This window comes from Notechis scutatus, chromosome Z, assembly GCF_049901735.1.
Source record: "Notechis scutatus isolate UNSWTSFEM ecotype Mainland chromosome Z, rNotScu1.2, whole genome shotgun sequence".
Lineage (NCBI taxonomy): Eukaryota > Metazoa > Chordata > Lepidosauria > Squamata > Elapidae > Notechis > Notechis scutatus.
The window spans coordinates 125,160,732-125,185,725 of NC_142025.1; the positions used below are offsets into that span (position 1 = coordinate 125,160,732).

Below are 24,994 nucleotides of genomic sequence, written 5' to 3' on the forward strand. Positions count from 1 at the left end.
TGGAGATTTTGCAGTATCCTTCCCATGCCATGCCCACCAAGCCACGCACACCAAGCCAAGCCATGCCCACCAAGCCACGCCCACAGAACCTATAGTAAAAAAAATTGAATCCCACCACTGCCCTACATGCCAAACCATATGGTTTTATAAGCCATGTAGCCTGGACTGATTTTTAAAAATCTAAATCATGGACGAGCAAACCCCAACTCGAATCAGCACTGTATAGTATAGGAACTCAGTTGTTTTGTTCTGCATGATTGAAATAAATCATGATTTAACTCAGTGTGTTGAGTCTCCATGGGTCACAAAAAAAGCATCCGTCTTTTTCAACGAAGTCACACTTTGGGAAAAGAATGGAGCCAAAATTAAGTGTATTTGGAGAGCCCCAGAGAGGAGAGCAACTATAAAATGTAATATGTAGAATTTTAGGAGATTCACTTTGGATCTAATATCAACTTCTTTTCTTCTTTATTTTCTCTTTTGGTTTAAATAGGGGAAAGGGCAGGCATATCCTGGGGGCCCAGACTGTACTGACCCCAATATAGAATCTAGTTCGAAGGATGGGGAAGAAAAGGACGTGGAAGACCCTAAACCGGAAGCCGGGCCCATCCGATTTGGCTGGGTGACGGGAGTTATGGTAAAGTTCTCAATGCAATGTGTGAATTCATTTGACCCAGGAGGGGTGGGATCAGTAGGAACGTAGGAACCATAATTGGGAAGAAACTAAGTCTAGGGATGCCACCGATTGAGTTGGATCCTTAATTTACTGGTTTCTTAACAATTTTAAGTTAAAAAAAAAAACATGCCAATGAGAACCAGTTTGGTCTAGTGGTTTTGGCATCATCTCAGAAACCAGGAGACTGGGAGTTCCAGTCCTGCTTCAGGTATGAAAGCTGGCTGGGTGACTTTGAGCCAATCACTCTCTGTGTCAGCCCAACTCACCTCACAGGTTGTTGTTGTGAGGAAATAAGAGGAGGAAGCCATATTAGGTGTATCTTCATCGTCTTGATTTATAAAACTAATAAAGGTGAGATAAAAATGCAGTTAATAATAATATGAGACTTTGTGAACACTCCCAGATTTTCACTCATGTTTTTTTTCCTCTGAAGATCCGATGCATGTTGAATATTTGGGGTGTGATCCTTTATCTCCGTTTGCCGTGGATAACGGCCCAGGCTGGTATAGGTAAGAAACTTTGTGGAATTAATGAGGGACTATTTTTATGGAGATTCTCAGTCATCCAGGTCATGGTTGTCCCAAAGGTGCTTTTTTCATGAGGCAACTGGACTTTCTGGTTTTTCTTTGAAGACCTTTCACTTCTTATCCGAGAAGCTTCTTCAGTTCTGATTACTAAATGAGTCACGTTCCAGTCAGAGTTGAAGAAGCTTCTTGTTTGAGAAGCGAAACGTCTTCAAAGAAAAACCAGAAAGTCCAGTTGCCTCATGAAAAAGCACCTTTGGGAGCAACTATTTTCTTGATTTCACCTTCTCCCTACTGAAAAACAGGTTCCTAAATCATATATAGTCAGGTCTTGATATGGGTTTGTAACTACTTTTATCTCATGTACAAATACTGCTAGACTTACAACCATTTGTTTAGTGACCGTTTGAAGTTACAATGGCATTGAAAAAAGTGACTTATGACCGTTTTTCTCACTTAACGACCTTCACAGCAGTCCTATGCTCAGGTGATCAAAATTCCAGCGCTTGGCAACTGATTCATATTTATGACGGTTGTAGTGTTCTGGGGACACATGATCCCTTTTTGTGACCTTCTGAGAAGCAAAGTCTATGGGAAGTTAGATGCACTTAGCAACGGTGATACTAACTTAACAGCTTTAATGGATCACTTAACAACTGTGGCAAGAAAAGTTGTAAAATGAGGCAAAACTCACTTAAGAGCTGTCTCGCTTAGTGACAAAAATGTTGGTCTCAATTGTGGTCGTAAGTCAAGGATTACCTATGCATGCAGGGAGGAAAAAACATATATTTTAAATATTGCATTTTGTACATTCAAATGCATTTTGTCTGCAGAAAATGACTATTCATCTTCACAAATTGTTTAACGTAATAAAAAACGAATCAAGCTGCATTCAAAGGGAGAGAAAACAAGGCCGAAATAATGTAATAGTCTTAGCTGAATAATTACAGCTTAATAATCCTCGATTAAGAACCACAACTGGGGCCTGCAACTCTGTTGCTAAGCAACACAGTCATTAAGGAAGACATCATATGACAGTGATGAACTTATGACCTCATTTCCTCCGGAAGTTATTAAATTAGTCAGGCAGGTTGTTAAGCAGACATCATGTGATTGCAAATGTACTACTGACTTCTCTGAAACTGCATGCCAGAATTTTGAAACTCAAAAATGGCAATCACAGGAATATTGCAACGGTCATAAATATGAGGACTGATCATAACATTACTTTTTCAACACCATCATAGCTTTAAATGATTGCTAAACAGGACAGTCAATAAATTAGCATTACCTGTATTGCAAAAAAAACCCACAATACTTACCTGTTTGTTAAATACATACATTAGGCCATGGATGTTAGAGAGCCATGCTTCCGGAGTGCCAAACTATGTTCCTTGTTTCTTCAGGGTTAACCTGGTTGATCATTCTCATGTCCTCTGTGGTGACCAGTATTACTGGTCTCTCCATCTCTGCAATTTCCACCAACGGCAAAGTCAAAGCAGGTAAACAATCTTTTGGGATTACAATCTTACAAACCCTTTTCTGGCTCAGTTACTGGCCTAGGATACTCTGTCTATCTCTTTGCTGCCCTCTAATGGCCGTTCAGGTTTCTGCAGTTCAGGTAAAGCTGTCCTATAAGCAGTATACCAAGTAATCAAGAGTTCCAGGTCAGGAGGCATAGAAAGAGACAAAGTCAAAGTACAAACCTGGTCAGAGTCCAAGAAGCCAATTCAAGGGGCCCTGAATAGAGTTCAGGGGAGCTGGTTAAAAAAAGGAACATGCAGACATTTTTTAAATTTTAAGAGTGAGAGCTTATTATAAGGTACTTAAACTCTTCATCTTCAGCACAGCTGGCATAAGTTTAATGCAAGAGTGGACAATTAAGGCTACTTTAGGACCTGTGAACTTCAACTCCCAGAATTCCCAAGTCTGCCAAGGTCCTAAAATTGCCATGCAGTAGTTGCCCAGCTGGCTGAGGAATTCTGGGAGTTGAAGTCCACAAGTCTAAAAGTTGCCACATTTAGAAACCACTGGACTAGAGACTTCTAATTCTAGAGAATATTTCCTTGCCCAGTCCTTGCACCTCTCAATCCTATTTGACCTGCTTCACCTGGGAATGCAATTGCTCTAGAGTGGGACATTCCAAGGAATCCAGATCAAGTTAAGCTGTGGGGTCCAACTGGTCCAACTAGAATAGACACCAGATAAAGGAACTATCAAGGTTGAGGGGGAAGGGTGGTTGAGCGCAGAGGTGGTATTCAGCCAGTTCTGACAGGTTCTTGAGAACCGGTAGCAGAATTTTTGAGTAATTCGGAGAACTGGTAAATGCCGCCTCTGGTTGGCCCTGCCACCATCTATTCATTGCCTCTTCAGCTGATCGGAGTCCCAGCTGATCTGCTGGGTCTTCTTTTGTTGTCCTGGATAGGAGAATGGAGCTGGAAAGCAGGTTAGCGGGGTGGGGAGGGAATGGGGATTTTACAGTATCTTTTCCCTGCAGTGGGGTGGAAGTGGGATTTTACAGTATCCTTCCCCTGCCATGCCCACCAAGCCATGCCACACCTACCAAACCACACCACACTCACCAAGCCACGCCCACAAAACCGGTAGTAAAAAAAATTGAATACCACCACTGGCGGGGTGATGTATTTCTTTACATTTGGAAGGAAGATGGCTAAAGATAGTGGTATGTAGAAGATTTGAAAAGTCCAGGAACTATGATGGAAAGAGGCCAAGAGTCAGCACCATGGGTGCTTCTTCATGCAGGGCAAGAAATGATGGATGGAAACTTACCAAGAAGAAATCCAACCTAGAACTAAGCAGAAATTTCCCGACACTGAGAACAATTAATCAGAGGAACAACTTCTCTTCAGAAGTCATTGGTGCTCCATCACTGGAGATATTTAAGGAGACATTGGATAGACGTTTGTCCAGAATTGGAATAGGGTTTTCTGCAAGGGTTGGACTACAAGACTATTCTGTGTTCTGTCTCATTACTATTTAAGGTCCAATTCTGGTTCCTCATCCCCATTTTCTTCCATGCAACCTTTTTCTCAACCCCATAGCATTGATTTGCTTCACTTTCCCTGGGCAGCATCAGCGACAAGTTAGCTGATATCTCTTTTAAGTCCTGCTTGATTTCATGGTGACTTCATAGGCAGATACATATGTAGTTATGGGGAGGGGTTGGGCAATGTCTTCTTCTGTAATGTTCCCCCTCAACTTCCTGGTGAAACAGATTTACCAGTCTAGATTATGGCCCTAGGGTAGATCAATTTTACCGCCCACGTATTAACCATATCCAATCCTGCTTAGTTCTTCTAAACCACCCAGAGTCTGCCAGATTGTCCTATGTAGCTCGATCTCACTTTAGGAACATGTTCCTTCGCTTTGGCCTTGTGCTCTTCCTACATGCTTGTTAGACTTCTCAATCTGACTTCCAGACTCTGGAACTGTCCCTTCCAAGCCCTGCTGAATTTTACAGTTCAGTCAAGAAGCAAAGACTCATAAAATGTGGACCTAAGTAGTAAACATGTTATTTAAGAATAAAGCCCAGCATACCGCCTGATCAAGCAGGAGACCCTATACCATTTCAGACAAATGGCAATCCAATATCTTCTTAAAAGCCTCCAGTGATGGAGCTCCCACAACTTCTGAAGGCAAGGTGTCCCACTGGTTCATTGTTCTCACATTGTTCATTGTTCATTCATTGTTCTCACATTGTTCTTAGGAAGTTTCTCCTTAGTTCCAGGTTGTTCTCTCTCTCTTTTTTTTAACAAAAAAATTATTGAATAAATTGTTAAAAACATTGGACGTGGTGTGATCGTCCTGACAATCCTGTTTGTCATACATATTATGGCATAAGGTACATGTTTTATATACATTTATACAACATTTTCTATTTCTATTCATCCATTCTGCCAGTCCTCCTGTCTTTTAGTTCCAGACCCTTCCTTTTTTCCACCATTGGTAGAATTTATCCCATACTTTATAGTATTTTGTTTCGTCTTTGTCTTTTATTTCCAAAGTTAATTTATCCATCTCAGTGCAAGTCCAAATCTTTTTTAATACTTCATCTTCATTGGGAATTTCTTTATCATTCCACTTTTGAGCAAAAGCTAACCTTGCTGCGGTGATCACATGTATTATTAAGTAAATCATCTCTTGTTTGTATTTTTCTGTTATAATTCCAGGTAAGAAAAATCCCAGTTTATATTCCACTTTTTTCCCTGTCATCTCAAGCCACCTCTGAATTCTATGCCAAAGCTCTTGGGTTTTTCTACATTTCCACCATACGTGATAATATGATCTGTATTCTTGAGTACATTTCCAACAGATAGGTGATATATTTTGATACATTTTGGCCAATTTTGCTGGAGGAAGATGCCTAGGTTGGTTCTCTCCTTGATTAGTTTCCATCTGTTGCTTCTTGTCTTGCCTTCAGGTGCTTTGGAAAATAGTTTGACTCCTCTTCATTGTGGAAGCCCCTGAAATATTAGTATACTGCTATAATGTCATCCCTATCCTTCTTTCCACTAGAGTAGATGTAACCAATTCCTGCAACCATTCTTCATATATTTTAGCCTTGTTAATGTTCAACAATAAACATTACTTGCATTAAAGTTTCTCCAGTGTGCAAAACCTTCTACTTCTGATTTTAAATTACTTTTAAAATAAGTGATTTGTTTTCCACTAGTAGGGCTGATCTGGTGATAGGGAAAATAAAACTGACTTTATTTTGCTTATGTTGGGTATAGGGGGAACCTACTTCTTGATCTCTCGCAGTTTGGGCCCAGAACTTGGTGGATCCATTGGTCTTCTCTTCTCCTTTGCCAATGCTGCGGCTGTAGCTATGCACGTAGTGGGTTTCTCTGAAACAGTGAAGGACCTGCTGGTGGTATGTGTTAAAAAAACAATGCTTGTCTTTTCTCTGTTTATCTATCTCAGGGCTTCCCAACCTTGCCCTCTTTAAGATATGTGGACTTCAACTCCCAGAATCCCTCAGCAGCATGGGAAGCATGCTGTAACAATGGATGCATGTTGGCTGGGGAATTCTGGAAGTTGAAGTCCAAATATATTAAAGTTGGTAAGATTAAGAAATACTGTTCTAGCACTTTGCTGAATAGTAAGTTATCTCTGCAAATTATGGGGTGATTCCTTGGAGCTCCCGATAAAGCCATTTTTACTTTCCAATTTACAGATCTCATACTTCTACAGTATCTAAAGCAGATTTGCTTATTCCTTTTTCCTCTCCTCTCCTCTCCTCTCCTCTCCTCTTTACCCTCCCCCTCTCCTTCTCCCCCCTTCTCTCTCTTCCTTTCCTTTGTTTCCTTTCTTCCTTAATTTCCTCCCTCCCTCCCTCAACTTCTATCTCTACCACTACATCTCCTCCCTCCTTCTCTTCCTTTCCTTTCTTCCTTCAGTTCCTCTCTTCCTTCCTTCCCTTCCCTCCCTTTCTTTCTTCTTTCCCTTCCTTCCCTCTCCCTCTCTTCCCTCCCTTTCCTTTCTCCCTCCCTCCCTCCCCCTTCCTTCCTTCCTCCCTCCCTCCCTTCCCCCACTGCTTCTTCTCACCATTTAAGAATACACAGCATTGTTGGGCTAATCAGATCAATCTATCCATCTGTGGATAGCAGCAGCAATGAATCTGGAAGGCTGTTAAAGGAGGAATCTGATGGGAGGGAAGCTGATGGGAAGGAATCTTAGAGGACGAAGCTGATGAGAAGGAAATGTTCACCCCTTCTGTCTTTCCACAGGAGTTTGATGCCGTGATGACTGATCCAACGAATGATATCCGCATCGTGGGCGTGATTACTGTAACCGTCCTCCTTGGAATCGCTTTGGCTGGCATGAAATGGGAAGCAAAAGTAATGGCGCAGACCCGTTAATGTTGGGGTGGGCAGCCAGTCCAAAGGAGAGAGTAGATCTTAGTGGTTAGAGAAGATGTTTGAGGAAAGCCAAGGAATTGTGGGTTGTGTCTCCATGTTGGATTGAAGTATCATGTGGTAATTTCAGAAAGAACAACCTTCAGATATCTGAAGGACTGAATCCAATGTGTGGGCAATTTTGGGAAGGTTTCCCAAACGATTATGAACAGGAAAACCAGCCAGACCTGTTTCTGAATATTAAACACTGATCTATGGATAATTATCTGGCAAAGCTGTTCATGTTGTGGTATACGCTTTATTATACGATTGCTATCATATCATTTTTTTGGTAGCAACAACTGATTGAAGTTATTAACAGCACAGGCCAAGAAGCAGTGCTGTTAGCTGTTGAAATCTTTAAAAGGAGCCAAGCAGAATTGTGGTATCGACTGTTAGGCAAAAACTCTTGAGGGAGGGAAACAATAAATTAAATCAGTTATGCAAAGGTGGTTGATTTTTGGATCTCTATAGAAATAATCAAACTATCCTCAGATTAGAAAGGGGGATGGGGTAAAATTTCAGGATAAATCTTAGTTTTGGATACTGCAAAGCTACACTGTCTACCCAGAGAACCTTGTCGATTTTAACTGCACAAAGGGTATTCAGGTAGTCCTTGACTTACAACAGTTGATTTAGTGACCGTTCAAAGCTACAACGGTACTGAAAAAAAGGGATTTATGACTGTTTTTTCACGACCATTGCAGCATTCCCACAGTCATGTGATCAAAATTCAGATGCGTAGCATTTATGATGGTTGCAGTGTCCCAGGGGTAACGTGATCACCTTTTGTGACCTTCCGATAAGCATGGAGAAGCCAGATTCGCATTGCTAATTTAACAACTGCAGTGATTCACTTAACAACTGTGGCAAGAAAGGTCATAAAATGGGACAAAACTGAACAAAGGTCCCACATAGCAATGTAAATTTTGGGTTCAATTGTGATCATAAGTTGAGGACTACCTGTATCTAACCAAGTCAACGAAAACAACTGATCAAATTCAGGTAAAGTCCATATATATTGAATAAAGACTCCCATGAAATCCAGGTGTCAGAATTCCAGCAATCGCTCTAATTAAATCATGATCCTCAAGCCAAACTTCAAAAATCTTCAAAGGATTCATTAGAGGCGACATACTGGCACTGTCCTGTATGAATCCTGACAACAAGCCTACTCTGGCTTACATAATTTACATTCACCTGTGACCCTGTTTCCCTCCCCACCCCCCGGGTGTCTCATAAACCAGATTCTCCTATTGAGCACCTTCACTGGCTGGGTATCATCATTCACGTTCTCCAATTAAATATATTCCGGGCAAAAACTCTGGTATTTTAATTACAATCTTTTAAAGATAAGAGTTGGAATGTACTTCCACTTTCAACTGCTCTTCCAGATTCCCCCCCTCTTTTTAATGGCAACTATTAAAACAGGTATAGGAATGTTTTATAAGTTGACACCAGGATCAGGAAGTTGATCCAGCTGGGAATGAAGCCTTTATATCTGTTCTCTTCTTGATTCTCTTTCCAGGCTCAGGTTGTCTTCTTCTTTGTCATCATGGTATCCTTCGTCAACTATTTCATCGGGACCTTAATCCCGGCCTCCCCAGAGAGAATGGCCAAAGGCTACTTCAGCTATCGTAGTAAGACTCATACTCTGCAACTCTTGGTCTTCTGGACAGAATCATATTTATATAATACGGGTTGCATGGCTACCCAGTTTAGGCAGCAATAAAAATACTACCCTCCTCTTTAAAGCAACCGTATCTTCTGAGACATAGCTGCTTTAAAGAGTTGCAAGATTTATACTCCTGCACACTCTGCAATTTTTCAAACATGTTGTGCAGTCCCATAGCACAATACTGCAAACCTTGGCATATTCAGGAAGAACTGAATTTCAGAAGTACACATCCCAACAGGCCCACTGAAGGTCACAGGTTCTGTCCATGGGACTTTCAATGGACCCAGATGAAGAACAAGTTTTGCCTAAAACAATACTGGCCATCAGTAGCCAAAGACAGACAGTTCTCTGCCCCCTGCCTGCACTAAGTCAGAGGTCCCCAAACTTGGCAACTTTACGTCTTGTGGACTTCAATTCTTAAAGCTTCCAAGTTTGGAGACCTCTGTACTAAGTAATGGGTAATAATTTGGTTTGTGAATGCAGGCAACTCTAGTTTGTTCAGTACATCATGGTTAACCAGGCTGAGTATGGCGACGCAGTAAAGCAGCTTCCTATATTCATATTCAGAATGTCCCTTTATTTGGAATCATGAGGACTAGAGCCTTTATTTATTTTTTTTGACAAGGGAAAGCACTCAGGTATCAAGCATTTGCTGTGCCCTACTGAAGTTCCAGGTTCCCGTCTTTTGAGTCATCAAGTAGAATGAAAAAGACAGATCTGAAGGAGCTGCTGCTAATTAAAGCAAACCACATTAAAGCAGATAAGCAAATCGTTTGATTCTGTCTAAGGCAGCTCTACAATCTGGATTCTTGAAAAGCCTTTAAAAAAAAAGTTCAGGGGCTTTTGGGGTGCTCACTTGATTTTATTTTTTTTAAAAAAAATTCTTTTCTCCTTCAAGACGACATCTTCTTGGAGAACCTCAGGCCTGAATGGCGAGGTGAATCAGGCAGTTTTTTCGGCATGTTCTCCATCTTCTTCCCTTCAGCCACTGGGATCCTGGCTGGGGCCAATATTTCAGGAGATTTGAAGGTAGGTTGGCTTGGCAGCTTTCCTTCAAGCTTTCCATGTAGCTTTTGGCTGCAGGTTGCATCAAAACACAATGGAGCTGAGTTGGTCTTCTTCTCTTGCTTGTCTGTCTCCCTTAAAGATTAATATTCTCTTATCAGTAAAATATTTCCGGGGCATTTTTCAAAGGAAAGGATTTAAAAGTAGAGGGAAAAAAGATGGTAACAGATTCACAGAAAGCAAGAGTCTGTAGAAAACGTAGCAAAAAGATGTCCCAAAGGTGCTTTTTCAAGAGGCAACTGGACTTTCTTATTTTTCTCTTTTGAAGACATCTCACTTCTCATCCAAGAAGCTTCTTCAGCTCTGACAGGATAGTGGGGAATGGAATGGAGCTGAAGAAGCTCCTTGGATGAAAAGTGAAATGTCTTCAAAAGGAAAAACAAGAAAGAAAGTCCAGTTGCCTCCTAAAAAAGCACCATTGGGACAACCATGGCCTAGGTGACTGAGAATCTCTACAGATTTGTAACAAAAGGATGAAATTTTGGCTTCAACTGTCAAAAATCTCCTAGAAATTCTTCTTGCACTTCCAGAAAAGGAGATGATTAAAAATGTTTTGGGGACAAAACGTTTTTTTTAAAATAAAATATTACTGAGCTACCTTGGTTTAAGATGTAGGATTGGGGCAGTGGTGGGATTCAATATTTTTTACTACTGGTTCTGTGGGCATCGTTTGGTGGGCATGGTGTGGCTTGGGGGCGTGGCAGGGGAAGAATACTGCAAAATCCCCATTCTCTCGCTACTCCACTAACCTACTTTCCAGCTCTCCTGTGCAGGGTGACAAAAGAAGACCCAGCCAATCAGCTAGGACTTGGGAGGCAGAGAATGGATGGGGGCAGGGCCAGTCAGAGGTGGTATTTGCCGGTTCTCTGGACTACTCAAAATTTCCGCTACTGGTTCTCCAGAACTGGTCAGAACCTGCTGAATACCACCTCCGGATGGGGGAACTCCTCCCCAAGATGACTGCTGCTGGGTAGGCAGAATATTTTCTCTTGCCCACGATTTTCTGTGTTTGCTGACAGAGCTGGTTCTTTGGCAGCCTTGCCCCCCATATTTGAATGGGGGCACTTAAGAATGACCCAAGATGACTTTTGGATGCTGTAGATACAGTCAGGAGGGGGAAATCTTGAAGATTTCTGCTTTTTGTGGGAACAGCTGGAAAATCAATGGTATTTTCTTTATCTTTTCCTACCAGCAGAACTTTTTCGTAAGCAAGCCTGGGATGCAGGATAGAAGCTGGGAGACTAGTTCTAGACCTGTCTTAGGGACGAAGCCAGGTGTGTGACTTTAAATCAGTCAGTCCCTTTCTCTCAGCCCTAGGACCACTTCCCAAAAAACTGTTGCCAAGAAGACTGCATGGACTTGTCCATGTATCACCAAGAGTCAATACTGAGTTAAAGGCAGACATTTGCATTTCTCCATTAATACAGGATGAGGAATGAGAGTTTACAGCAATATAATTTCAACCAAAGCTCATGACTTATTAGGGAAACAAACAGGATATCCTGTGTACTTGTATGTTCCCCTTTTTTCAGGTTCCTCTGCAATGAGTTAAGACACACACATACAGACCCTTCCTTAAAGCAACCTTCTGCATCCTGGTGCCTTTAAAACTGACTTCTGGGAACTTCAGACCCAACATACCTATATGATATTGATTAAGGAAGGGTGATCTCATAGTTGGATGAAAGAGAGAATAATTTTCCATTCAGGTTACTCTTTAGACATCTGTGAGCAAGATCTGGCCAAGCCACATTCCATAGAAGACAGAGGAATCCCACTAAATCTCCTCACAATCAGAGAGTTCAGGCTTAAAAGATTACCCCTTTTCTTCAGAAAGATAATTCAGACTAGTTTTTTTTTCCAAACTCGGTAACCTTAAAAATGTGTGGACTTCACCTCCCAGAATTCCATAGCCAGCATGAGAGGTGAAGTCTACACATCTTTCACACGGTTGCCAAGTATGAAAAACACCATTTTAGACAACCCCAAACCACCATCTGTTAGAACAGAGGTCTTCAAACTTCACAGCTTTAAGACTTGTGGACTTCAACTCCCAGAATTCCTCCTCCAGTCATGTTAGCTCAGGAATTCTGGGCCCCAAATTTTTATTTTATTTTTTATTTTGCAAAAATAAAAAGCCACGACCACCCAGTCACATGGCCATGCCCACCTAACCACGCCCACAGAACTGGTAGTAAAACTTGCCAAGTTTGAAGACCCTTGTGTTAGAAGCTCAGAAAAGAAAATCAAGGCCAAGATCTTTGACTCAAGATCTTCCAAGTCAAGGCCAAGATCAGGACCAAGAATCTTGCCGCAAGATCTTCTTAGAGAAGAAGATCAACGGCAACTGGCCCTCCTTTGGGAAGGAACTGCCAAATTGGAGGACAATGCAGAGAAGGCCCTTTTCTTTATTGTTTACCTGGATCACTTCAGAAGAGGGAAGCATGCAAGGAAAAAAAACGCAAGGAAAGAAAAAAAAAAGGAAGATATTTCACCATTGTACCTGGGGTTTGTGCAGCTATATTCCAACTTTTCAGGAAGCACCCTGGTTTTGCAATAAAATCAGTCCACAAAGTAAGATTTGGAATGGAACTAAGTCAAAGTATATCTTACAGAAGAGAACATCTGTAGTTCAGGGTGGAACTTGGAGTCCTTAATGTTGTTCTCTGAACTTGAGTCGTTGGCCTGCAGATATTTCATTACCCAACTAGATAAGAATAATACAGTGATATGCTATTAGTACAGATGATATTACCTAGTTGGGCAATGAAATGTCTGCAGGCAAATAACCAAGCTCAGAAAGCATCAAGGACTTACATCTTCCACACAGAGTAACATATTTATGGGTTATGTTCTGCTGTGGTTCACAGAAGGGGACTACAGCAGTTATTTGAATAGTTTTTACCTTGCAAAATAATTCCTGTTGCCTGTCAATTAGTTTACTTGGATCAGATAAGCATAGAATGGGCACATCTGGGTATCAGGGCTTTGAGGCTAATAGGAAATGGGGGAAAGAGCCTAATAGGCTGGGAAAGAACAAGCAAGTAGAGACACCATACCTAGCTGAGTAATGTCCATAGTAACCATACTAATCTCTAATTATACAACAAACCATATAGGACACCGTTGGGTTTAATATACATGTCAGGGAAAGCAAGAGAGCTATGCCAATGAATTTCAGCATATATGACTTGTTGCAGTAACATTGCAGCAACTGTTGCAACAATAATTCCTTTGTAGGTTGGGGCAGTGCCATGCATATCTTCTGTTCCCTGGCACTTACCCAAAAAGTACATTCAGTACTGGTGATATAGATTAGATTAGATATAGCAGATAGAGGCAATTCTAGGAACAGAAGAACCATATTGTCTCTGGTCCCAGTTGAACTGAAGATTGGATCCTCTGTGTTGGAGCAGTGGATGGTCCCATAAAGGGAACAGCTAATTGGCTTCTATTTATGATGGCTTCTCCTCCCTCAAATGTCATTAGGTGGGGCCGCTGCAGGAGGAAAAAACCACAGGGGTTGTTAGAAATTTATTTATATATAGTACCACAGAGCAAACCACCGTGTACCTTCTCTTATTTGCATCATCTTCATCTTGAATTTCCAAAACTGATAGTTCTGGTTTGTCAGATTTGCAAATGAAATCTTTGTTGCCACTATGTTACTGGCCATTTTCTTTTATTCTGTTGCAGTCTTCTTTCTGTTGCTGTATCTTGCACTTATTTGCTGACACTGTAGCTGGTTATGACTGGGTTGTTTATGCTGCTGCACCACCCTTGGATCTTTGGGCCCATAACCTGTTAGAAATTATGTTTATATATAGCACCACAGTTAAAAAGTTGAGCAGTAAAACACATGGGTGGCTGTACTCTGCTCTTTGGTGCTACGTATAAACAGAATTTCTAACACTGTTCTTCATCCCAGCTGAACTGAGAAAGAACTTCTGGTGGTTTCATTCAAGATGGTGCTACAAAGAGAGTTCAGAAATGGAAGTCTTGCTTCTCCTCAGATAAAGTTAGGTGGAGGCAGTTCTAGGAAGTGAAGAACCATATTATTCATGGTTTTAGCTGAATGCACCCCTGCTTTCTCCTGTATCTCTTCTCCAGCTTCTTACCCATTTTTGCTCACCACAGTCTTTCTTTTGCAGGACCCAGCAGTGGCCATTCCCCAAGGGACACTAATGGCTATCTTCCTGACCACCATTAGCTATTTGGCCATTGCTGCCACCATAGGTAACTAAGATTCCATTTTGGGACTACAGGCTCCTGACAGCCATGCCGGGGTCCCATCCTGTGAGACCTTTTTCTTTATCATCTACAGGAGCTTGTGTTATCCGTGATGCCTCTGGAAGTCTAAATGACACTTTGGTTTCCAATTTCACTGGCGGAGACTGTGTTGGCCTGGGCTGCGGGTATGGCTGGAACTTCACCGAATGTAGTGTGACACAGACCTGTGAATATGGGCTTGCCAATGATTACCAGGTATGGCTACTGGACTCACCCCCTCTACTTTTTGGAAGTAGAAGAGAGATTTGGGGTGTGTGACTTGGACTTTTCTCTCTTCAAAATGGTCCCCCCCCTTCTTTTCCAGACAATGAGCATGGTGTCGGCATTCAGTCCTCTGATCACTGCGGGAATCTTCGCTGCTACACTCTCCTCTGCTTTGGCTTGCCTTGTGTCAGCCCCCAAGGTCTTCCAGGTAAGATTGGGGACAAATTATGGGGCCGGAAACAGTATCAATTAATTAAGAGAATAAGGAAGCACAGTGGCTTGCATGGTTAGGACACTGGGTTGGAAGTAGCAAGCCCGTGTTCGAGACCTGAGTGCTGCATTGGGGTGGGGTGAGCTTTCATCCTTCTCTCCAGCTCCTGCCAGGGACATGAATGGAGCTCCCAACTTGGCAATGGTGATGCCACCAGTTAATCCTTTCAACCTAGAAGCATCTCAGTTCTTGTGACATGAGTGTGATGCAATCAATGAATTAGCTTGCCTCCCGGAGTAGTAGATGCTCATTATTGGAGGTCTATAGAGATTCTCAGTCATCCAGGTCATGACTGTCTCAAAGGTGCTATCTCAATAGGCAACTGGACTTTCTGGTTTGCTTTTTTTTTAAAGAAGTTTTGCTTCTCATCCAAGAAGCTTCTTTAGCTCTTCAGAAGAAGCTTCTTGGATGAGAAGCAAAACGTCTTCAAAGGAAATCCAGAAAGTCCAGTTGCCTCTTGAAAAAGCACCTTTGGGTCATTGCTGGATGTTTTCAGAAATAGACTGGACAACCATTTGACTGAAATGGGACAAGACTCCTCACTTTGAGCAGGGGGCTGGACTAGAAGGGATCCCGGATCCATTCCAGCTCAATGATTCTATGAAATAGGGATACGATGTTGGGATCTCCCCAAGAATATCCTTCAAATTGATGTCAGCTGTGAATTCTGGTTATTCCAACCCATCTGGAGAAGCTTAGGGTTGAAGAAAGTTCTTCATGAAAATGACTTTCCGTAAGTCCCTTGGCAGTAAACTCCATAAGCTCCTTTTGTTGTGATAGAGTTTGGTTTTACCTCTCCCCAAATTTAACACCAGGTCAATTTCATGAGTTAGCCTTTAACTTTAGAAAAGAACAAGTTCTTTCTCACTGGTCAGGCTGAACTTTGACAAGTGGGGGGATTTCTTTCTGAATGTGCTGAGTTTGAATATTGTTATTCAGTTTTAAAGCTCGTAGGTGAGGGGGAGTAGGGACGGTTTAGAATTAAAAGCTGTAACGGCCTTGTAAGTTGCTTCACTTTGGAGCTGTTTTATCAGAGAAAAGTAGATAGAGATGTTCCAAAAGTGCTTTTTACAACTGAACTTTCTTGTGTGTTTTTTTTCTTGAAAACATTTTGCTCCTCATCCAAGAAGCTTCTTCAGTTCTGAATGAATGGTGGGAATGGAAGTATTATATTCTTTGCAGTCATCTGGTCATAAAGAATATAAATCTTTTTATTCCCCACCATTGTCAGACTGAATATAAAGCTTCTGGGTTGAGAAGCGAAACGTTTTAAAGGAAAAAACCCCAAGAAAGTCCAGTTGCCTTTTGAAAACTATATTTGGACAACCATGACCTACTTGGTTGTGATTGAGAATCTCCATAGTTAGAAGGTAGAGATGTTATCGCAGGTGGGAATGGTAAATTAGGCCCTGTGTTCATATGGATTGAGATAGGACTAATACCAAATCAAATCTTTTTGGCTTGCTCCAACCTGCCCAACATCTGGTTATGGCAAGAAGCCTTAGGGGCCATGCATAAGCACACCAACGTGCCTACCATCCCTGTCCTATTGTTTCTTTTTGTTTTTCTTATATGTATCCATTTCATGTATTCATAACTATGTTTATGCTTATACCCATTATCTTGTAAGTGATTGACAAATCAAATAAATAAATAAATAAATTATTATTCCTGTGGCACCTTCCTTGATTGTCCCTAATGAGTTCTGAGACTCCTGCTTCCAAGGTTTTGTCCTTCTTCCTTCTAGTGCCTCTGTCAAGACAACCTCTACCCTCTGATCGGCTTTTTCGCCAAGGGTTATGGAAAGAATAAGGAGCCACTGAGGGCTTATGCCCTTACCTTTATCCTGGCCATTGCATTCATCCTCATAGGTAAGCTTATACGTTGGTCATCTTAATTTCTCTCTTCCAAAATGTGAATGAAAAAGCCAAGGGCTGGAAGTGAGATGAATAGGTTGGAAATGCTTTGAAGTTGAAGATGAATCTGTGGATTGAGGAGCCACTTGTAATGAACAAATTCACACATCCCGTTAAGTGGATTGTGTGCTTTCTAGATCTGGGGGTTGTAGGGAAGCCTTATTTTCAACATGGTTTCCTTTAAGTGGGGATCAGCGTGTTTTCCAAAGCACCTGAAGCCAGGACAAGAGGCAATGGATGGAAACCAATCAAGGAGAGAACCAACTAGAACTAAGGAGAGAATTTCCTGAATGATTAATCAGTGGAATGACTTGCCTTCAGAAGTCATGGGTGCTCCATCACTAGAGGTTTTTAAGAAGAGATTAGACAACGATTTGTCTGGAATAGCATAGGGTCTCCTGCCTGAGCAGGGGGTTGGACTAGAAGACCTCCAAGGTCCCTTCCAACTCTGTTATTTGGTTAAACCACAGTTGACTTGCTTGAGCCCACCAGATTTGGAGAACACGGCAATGGGGTTTTCTTAACTCATTGGGGTCTACCATGTGATGTGAATTGAGAGGTCAGTTAAAATTGTTAAAAAGAAATCCCATTTCTGGGATATGCGATTAGTCACAGGGAGTTCTTGACTTACAACCATTCGTTTCATGACCATTTGAAGTTACAACAGCACTGTAAAAAGTGAGTTGTGAACAGTTTACACATGGTTGCAGCTTGCCTATGGTCACCTGATCAAAATTTGGACACTTGGCGTCCGGCATGTATTTATATGACTGTTGCAGTGTTCTGGGGTCACCATGTGTAACTTTCCCTGCCGGCTTCCAACAAGTCAATTGGAGAAGTGAGACTCGCCCAACAACAGCCTGATTGAAGCAATTTGCTTAACAACTGCAGCAAAAAGACCGTAAAATAAGCTGTAGCTCACCTAAGTGCTTAGCTCAATGGAAGCTGTAACTCAAGGACTTACCTATGCCTGGCACAGGAGAATCCTTGCGGAGTAGTGCAGTGGCTTGACAGTATTCCTCACATCCAGAGGTAGTATTCAGCCAGTTCAGACCGGTTCTGGTGGACCAGTAGCAAAATTTTTGACTGGTTCAGCCACCCACCCAGCTCTTACCTCTTCTATATTCTGTTGTGTATTAGCTCAGCTGGTTCGTACGGCAGAGTGAATTGCTGTGCCTCAGCTGAGCTAAAAAACAGCACAGCTCACCAGCGTTGATACAGAGGATGGTCTTTGAGCCCTGCGTGAAGCGCTCTCTCTGAACCAGTAGGAAATTTTTTTGAAACCCAGCCCTTTCCTTTTGCAGCTGAACTGAATACCATCGCTCCCATCATCTCCAACTTTTTCCTCTGCTCTTACGCCCTGATCAACTTCAGCTGTTTCCATGCCACCATCACCAATTCTCCAGGTAAGAGGGGATGGCTACTTGGAGACTTTGGGTAAAGGTGCCAAGAAGAGCAACTAAGATGATTAAAGGCCTGTGGCACAAAAACCATACAAAGAATGGTTGCAGGATTTGGGGTTTGGCTAGTCTAGAGAAAAGAAGGACTAAGGGGGACATGATAGCCGTACAGGTAGTCTTCGACATACAACAGTTCATACACTTAGTGACCATTCGAAGTTACAGTGGCACTGACAAAGTGAATTCTGACCATGTTTCACACTTGTGACCATTGCTGCAGCCCCATGATCACGCGATTTACATTTGGATGCTAAAAACATGACTCACATTTATGGCAGTTGCCGTGTCCTGGGGTCATGGGATCCCCTTTTGCGACCTTATGAAAAGCAATGGGGAAACCAAGTTCACTTAACAACACTGTTACTCATTGATCCACTGCAGTGATTCAATGTGGCAAGAAAAGTCATCAAAACTCACTTAACAAATTTCTCACTTGGCGACATAAAGTTTGGGCTCAATTGTGGTCATAGATTGAGGACTACCTGTATTCCGGTATTTGAGGGGCTGCCACAAAGGAGAGGGGGCCAGTTTGTTTTTCAAAGCACTAGACAAGAAACAAGGGATGGAAATTAATCCAGGAGAGAAGCAACTGAAATTAAGGAGAAACTTCTTACAGTGAGGACAATTAACCAGTGGAATAGCTGGCTGTCAGAAATTGACGATGCTTTATCACTGGAGGTTTTAAAGAAGAGATTGGACCATTTGTGTCAAATGATAGATATAGGATCTCCTGCTTCAGCAGGGGGCTGGATTAGAAGACCTCCAAGCTTCTATTCCATTCCATTCTATTATATTCCTTATACTATACTAAGCTATGCTATTCCTATTCTCTATTCTATTCTGTTCTGTTCCATTCCATTTTATTTCCATTTTCTATTCTATTCTATTCTATTCTATTCTATTCTATTCTATTCTATTCTATTCTATTCTATTCTATTCTATTCTATTCTATTCTATTCTATTCTATTCTATTCCAATTTTCTCTCTTCCTGCAAACCCTCGAACATCCCTTCTATCTCTATTCTGATTGATTGGGCAAATGAACCAGGGCCTGGAAGGTAAAACCATTTTTTGTCTCAGGACTGTGTGAATTCAGAAGGTAGTGTGGAAATACAAGTTAGCAATTTTGAATGAATCCTACATACTGTTTTGGCCTTCTGCTGAGAAGCCCTCTAATTTAGGTTTTCGTCCTGACAGTGAATCTCAGTCAATCTCTCCCTCTCTTCCTCTCTCTGTCTGTCTTTCATTCACCCATTCATTGTTTCTTTATTTAAGGATCTTTCCCAATCTTGATCTGCTTCTGAGATGAAAATTGAGACATGGAATCAATCCTAGCTTAAAATGTCATAAATGCGAGTTATGAACATCATATAAGTGTCATACATGCACACACATATACTATATACAAGTTACTAGTCGTGGAGAAACCTGAAAAAGGTATATTGTATTACATTGCGTGTTGTAATGTGCTACATATTAAGAAGATAATACTGTATTTGCACATATACAGTCATGTATACAGTGTGTAATAGTAGGTTACACGATAATGCATGCTGTATATAATAGTATATTTCATGATTAATATATACTTCTATTGTACATGGCCACATAACAGAAACTCTCTTAGGTTTCTGGCCTTGCATGGCCAACATCAAAAACATTAAATCTTTTGCTTTAATGGCTAAAGCTTCAGATTAAACTGGTGGGAGGGTTCTGTAGATGATAAATGACATCCCCATCTCCCTTTTGCCCTGCCTAGGCTGGAGGCCTTCCTTCCGCTACTTCAGCAAATGGACTGCGCTTTTTGGATCCATTGTCTCTGTGGTCATCATGTTCCTGCTGACTTGGTGGGCAGCCCTCATTGTTGTTGGGGTCATCATTGTGAGCTTGGCCTATGTTACCTATAAGAAACCAGGTGAGGACACTTTGAAATTGTTCCTAAGATAGGCATCACCCACCCACATGATGTTCTCCAGAATTGGAGAACAGCAATGCCCACCATCCACAATCTTGATAGATTCATTTTGGTCACCACGATGTAAAAAAGATGTTGAGATTCTAGAGAGAGTGCAGAGAAGAGCAACAAAGATGATTAGAGAACTGGAAGCTAAAACATTTGAAGAACAGTTGCAGGAATTGGGTATGTCTAGTCTAATGAAAAGAAGGACTAAGGGAGACATGCTAGCAGTCTTCCAATATTTGAGGGGCTCCCACAAAGAAGAGGGAGTCAAGCTATTATCCAAAGCACCTGAGGGCAGGACAAGAAGCAATGGGTGGAAACTCATCAAGGAGAAAACCAACTTAAAACTAAGGAGAAATTTCCTAACATTTGGAACAATTAATCACTGGAGTAGTTTACCTCCAGAAGTTATAAATGCTCCAACACTGGAAGTTTTTAAGAAGGGATTGGAGGGGGTTGGACTAGAAGACCTCCAAGGTCCCTTCCAACTCTGTTATTCTAATAGACACACATCATTTCTCCCCAAACTGGTACCAAGATGTGTGGAATGATAGCATTCCAAATATAATCCGTTTGGACAAGAGTGAATAGTGAATAATAGTATTTGAGCATGTGAGTACTTGTGTGTGTTCTCTAGGGACCTGTGTTGTTTGCTTTTTTGTGTTTTAAATCCACCAATTTGGGTAGACAGTTGACTTACAACAGTTCATAATCTGTTGACTTACAACAGTTCATGTATTGACCCTTCAAAGTTACAACATTTGAAACCAGTGACTTATGGCCGTTTTTCACACTTAACGACCATTGCAGCATCCCCATGATCACGTGATAAACATTCGGACATCTGGCAACTGATTTGCATTTATGATGGTTGTGGTGTCCCAGGGTCATGTGATCCCCTTTTGTGACCTTCTGACAAGCAAAGTCGATGAGGAAGCCAGGTTCCTTTAACAACCTTGTTACTAACTTAACAGCTGCAATGATTCACTTAACAACTATGGCCAGAAAAGTCCTAAAATGGGGCAAAATTCATTTAACAAACATTTTGCTTGGCAACACAAATGTGTGGCTCAATTCTGGTCATATAGTTAGGTCTACTTGTAGTTAAAAGAGCCCGTGACAAAGTGGTAGCAGAGATGGGGTATCCAAAAAGAGAGATATCCATAAATATACTGTTTAAAATAGTTGCTAACTCTTGTCAGAAAAAGGTTCTAAGAACTTTTAGCAGGCCAAGGATGCTATTTCTGTGTTCTACTTGATTTAGGGGAAAACACTAAAGAGATAGAAGGTAGGAAATGACTGACAGAATATCTCATTTTTCGCTTTCCAACTTTCTTTCTCTCCTTGTTCCTCAACAGAGGTGAACTGGGGCTCCTCAGTACAAGCTGGGACCTACAACATGGCTCTCTCGAATGCCATGAACCTGACCAATGTGGAAGACCATGTCAAGAATTTCCGGTGAGTGGCCAAGTGGAAGAGACATAACCTTGGCTCTGGGGCTCACTCCACACAAGGGCTGCAAAGGTGCTTTGAACTGTGGTTGTCCCAAAGGTGATTTTTTTCAAGAGTGCAACTGCACTTTCTGGTTTTTCTTTGAAGATGTGTCACTTCTCATCCAAGAAGCTTCTTCAGCTTTGACTGAAGAATTCAGCCCCACCATCCAGTCAGAGCTGAAGAAGCTTCTTGGATGAGAAGTGTTAAGCCTGGATTCCCCAACGGGTGTTAAGGAAAACAAACTAAACAGAACGTGCAGCGAAGTCAGATAGGAAGACAGGTAAATGTATGAGATAAGTTTTCTAGTTAACACGCAGTAAAATACAGATACGCTTGTGCTATCAAAAATATTGTTTATTCCATTTAAGAATTATAGCATAGTCAAATGTAATGGTCCATTAGTCATATATCAATTTCAGTCAAGTCTTGTCGGGGATACTCTATTTGCAAAGTCCGTGTTGAATAGCCAATGTCAGTACACTTACAATAAATCAGTCCAATCTTATCTTCTCTCCGTTGAGAAAAATCAACACTCCCTTTTCTCTTCCTGTTTCAGCAAGAACGCAGTCATCAATCCATCCAGTAATTAGGGATCAGTAAGCCAGAGAGAGAGAGCTGCAATTGCCTCGCTTATATAGTGCTTTTACAACCACACCCTTAATTACATTCTTGCTGTTAAAGTTACACACACTTTAACTAACAAACCATGATACCTTATTTATTATTTTTACCCAAACCAGTTAGGGTAAACAATGTTATCCCTAACAAGAAGCGCAACATCTTCAAAGAAAAACCAGAAAGTCCAGTTGCCTCTTGAAAAAAAGCACCTTTGGAACAACCACAATTCAAAGTACGTGGGCATCGGTCGGAACCCTGACACCTTTACTCCCTCTGTGGGGTGAACCAATTGTAGCCATAAGTCGAGGACTACCTCTATACTGTTTTGAGGAATGTCCTAGTTATGCCAGTTGCTCCCTCTATGTTAACTGCCTAATTGAATTATATTCCCAGGGACAGTGCCCTAAAGTGCCTGTACCTATGACATGTAGCACATCTGCAGCTGAACTGAGTTAAAGGGAGCTTGTCTATCCCTACTTCCCAGTTCATCTGGTGCTTATTTATTATCACTCGGCATATGATGAAAACACAATGGAAGAAAAGTAAACATATATACACCAGTGGTGGTATTCAGCCGGTTCGCACCGGTTCACACGAACCAGTAGCAAGGATTTGGCGTGGGTTGCTGAACTGGTAGTAACTTCTGGCTGACCACACCCCTGACTCAGTTGTCCCTCCTCTCCACGCCTACTCAGTCCTTATCGCGCATGTGCAACATCACATGCATCCCAACATCACTGACTGCGTTCTTCCCTGCCCAGTCACTCCTTAAGGTATTTCTTTTTTTCCCCTCCCGACAATCAGCTGTTCCTATGATTAGCTGTGCCAGGATTCCCCTTGCTTACTGCTTTGTCAAGGAAGCTTCCCTGAGGACCAGGAAGGCAAAAAATGGAGGGAGGGGAGCACAGCCCCCCCGGCTCCTCACTCCATTTTTTGTCTTCCTGGGCCCCAGAAAACCTTCTTGGGAGCAAAAATGCCCCCCAGGAAGCTTCCCTGAGGCTCAGAAGGCCCCAAAATGGACAGTTGGGGGATGCTGCGTGCCCCTTCCAGACTGGTTTTTTTCCTTCCTGGGCCCCAGGAAAGCCTTTGGGAGCAAAAACGCCCTCCCCCCCAGGAGACTTCCCTGAGGCCCAGAAGGCCCAAAAAATGGGGTTAGGCCTGCAAAAAAAAAAAAAAGGCATGGTCACACAGTCACACAGCCAAACCTACCTAGCCAAGCCCAAAGAAGCAGTACTAAAAAAAATTGAATCCCACCACTGATATACATTGTCCACATATTTATAAGTAAAACTTCTATGGGGTATGGCAGTGGTTTCATAACTGGATGTCTACTGCAGCTCTTCAAGCAATCGCCTCTGGTGTTGCTTCATGCAGATCTTCTAGGGCAGTGATCCCCAACCTTTTTGATGCCATGCCCGGCACCGCATCAGCTACGCCGCCATCTTTTTGATGAAAAAGTGCTTCTGGTGACCTCACCGAAGCACGCTTTCATCAAAAGATGGCGCTAGCGCTTGGTGAGCTTTTCCGGTAGAAATGGCTTTCTACCCGGAAAAGCTCACGAAGCGCTGACGCTGCCATCTTTTTGATGAAAACGTGCTTCCGGCGAGCTTTCTACCCGAAAAGCTCACCGGAAGCACTTTTTCATGAAAAAAAAGATGGCGGCGCCCAGCAAGCCGCGGCCCGGTAGGAGTTGTTCCGCGGACCGGTACCGGTGGTTGGGGACCCCTGTTCTAGGGAACTGGAGAACGCATCTTGTGGTGTGATACACATTTACTAACTATCTTGCGGTTGCTACCTTTCCCATCTGCAGGCCTCAGTGTTTGGTCCTGTCGGGCCCACCCAACTTCCGACCAGCCCTGGTGGATTTTGTTGGCGCCTTCACTAAAAACGTCAGCCTCATGATATGCGGAAATGTGAGCGAGGTTAGTGCACCTTTTAGGGGTCAGCTTTTGGGCGGCTCTAGGACAACTCGTTGCAGCCATCTTGCCGGGCCAACTTGCTGCAGGACAACTGGCCACAGGACAATTCCACACGGGATAACTCAAATGTGATAAATGTTGTCTGCCACTGTTTCTTCTACATTATTTTCATGTTTGTCCATTTCCACAAAAATGGAAATTAGGTCAAAGAAATAGTAGCGGGTAACATTGAGTTATCCCGTATGGAATTTTCCTGCAGCGAGTTGGCCATGGCAAATTATTACATGGCAAGTTGGCTGCAGCGAGTTGCCCCGTTCCACTCCGTGGGACAGGAATAAAGAGGTGGGGGAAGGTCTTCTGCCCCTTTTAAGCCCAAACCCTCTGGTTTTCCCTAAAGGATTCCTCCTGCATTGAGGATTACGACGAGCAACTCCAGTGGCTCGGCAAGCGGAAAATCCAAGCGTTCTACAACTTCATCACCATCGGAGACTTACGTTCAGGAGCTAGGAGCCTTATGCAGGTATCGTATTTGCAAAGCCGACAGGTTTTCGGAGTGGAGGCTTTGTGTAATGTTTTTGCATTTATTGCTGGAGAAAGGAGCAAAAATTAGGGACTCTGACAGAGAGATGGGTTGAAGCTGAAAGAATGACTCTCGGTTTTGGTCCTGGGGTGCTCACTCATTCAAAGATGGTGGGTTAATAAATTATGATAAAGATTAATGAGTTAATAGAAGCATATATTGCTCCCCATAGCAAAGAGAAGCAGAGATAGTCAGATTGATTATTTTATCCAAAGAAGAGAGTATATCTAACTTTGTTTCTATTCTGAGATTGCTTCCAGATTTTGCAATGAAACTTTGATAGGCTTATTGTTATAGAAATGGCTTGTGTGTATGTATGTACGTATATATAATTTTCTCCCTTTATACTATTCTTTTTTTGTTTTCCTTCCCCCTCTTCTTAGTTTTCCACTACTTTTTTATTTTTCTTTGTATTTTATAT

The 24,994-nt window shown here is 42.1% G+C and overlaps 1 protein-coding gene across 1 annotated transcript in view; it reads left to right on the forward strand.

Annotated features, from left to right (window-relative positions):
• The window catches only part of LOC113425314 (solute carrier family 12 member 3-like), a 57,786-nt gene that overhangs the window by 18,679 nt on the left and 14,113 nt on the right, over positions 1 to 24,994 (forward strand). The window contains exons 3-18 of the mRNA XM_026687406.2: positions 494 to 637; positions 1,110 to 1,185; positions 2,607 to 2,702; positions 5,955 to 6,094; positions 6,951 to 7,061; positions 8,647 to 8,758; positions 9,695 to 9,825; positions 14,013 to 14,097; positions 14,186 to 14,346; positions 14,456 to 14,563; positions 16,374 to 16,497; positions 17,847 to 17,948; positions 19,762 to 19,917; positions 21,321 to 21,420; positions 23,885 to 23,996; positions 24,391 to 24,513. Coding sequence (XP_026543191.1) covers positions 494 to 637; positions 1,110 to 1,185; positions 2,607 to 2,702; positions 5,955 to 6,094; positions 6,951 to 7,061; positions 8,647 to 8,758; positions 9,695 to 9,825; positions 14,013 to 14,097; positions 14,186 to 14,346; positions 14,456 to 14,563; positions 16,374 to 16,497; positions 17,847 to 17,948; positions 19,762 to 19,917; positions 21,321 to 21,420; positions 23,885 to 23,996; positions 24,391 to 24,513 — 1,881 coding nt within the window. The remainder of the gene's footprint in view (positions 1 to 493; positions 638 to 1,109; positions 1,186 to 2,606; positions 2,703 to 5,954; positions 6,095 to 6,950; positions 7,062 to 8,646; positions 8,759 to 9,694; positions 9,826 to 14,012; positions 14,098 to 14,185; positions 14,347 to 14,455; positions 14,564 to 16,373; positions 16,498 to 17,846; positions 17,949 to 19,761; positions 19,918 to 21,320; positions 21,421 to 23,884; positions 23,997 to 24,390; positions 24,514 to 24,994) is intronic.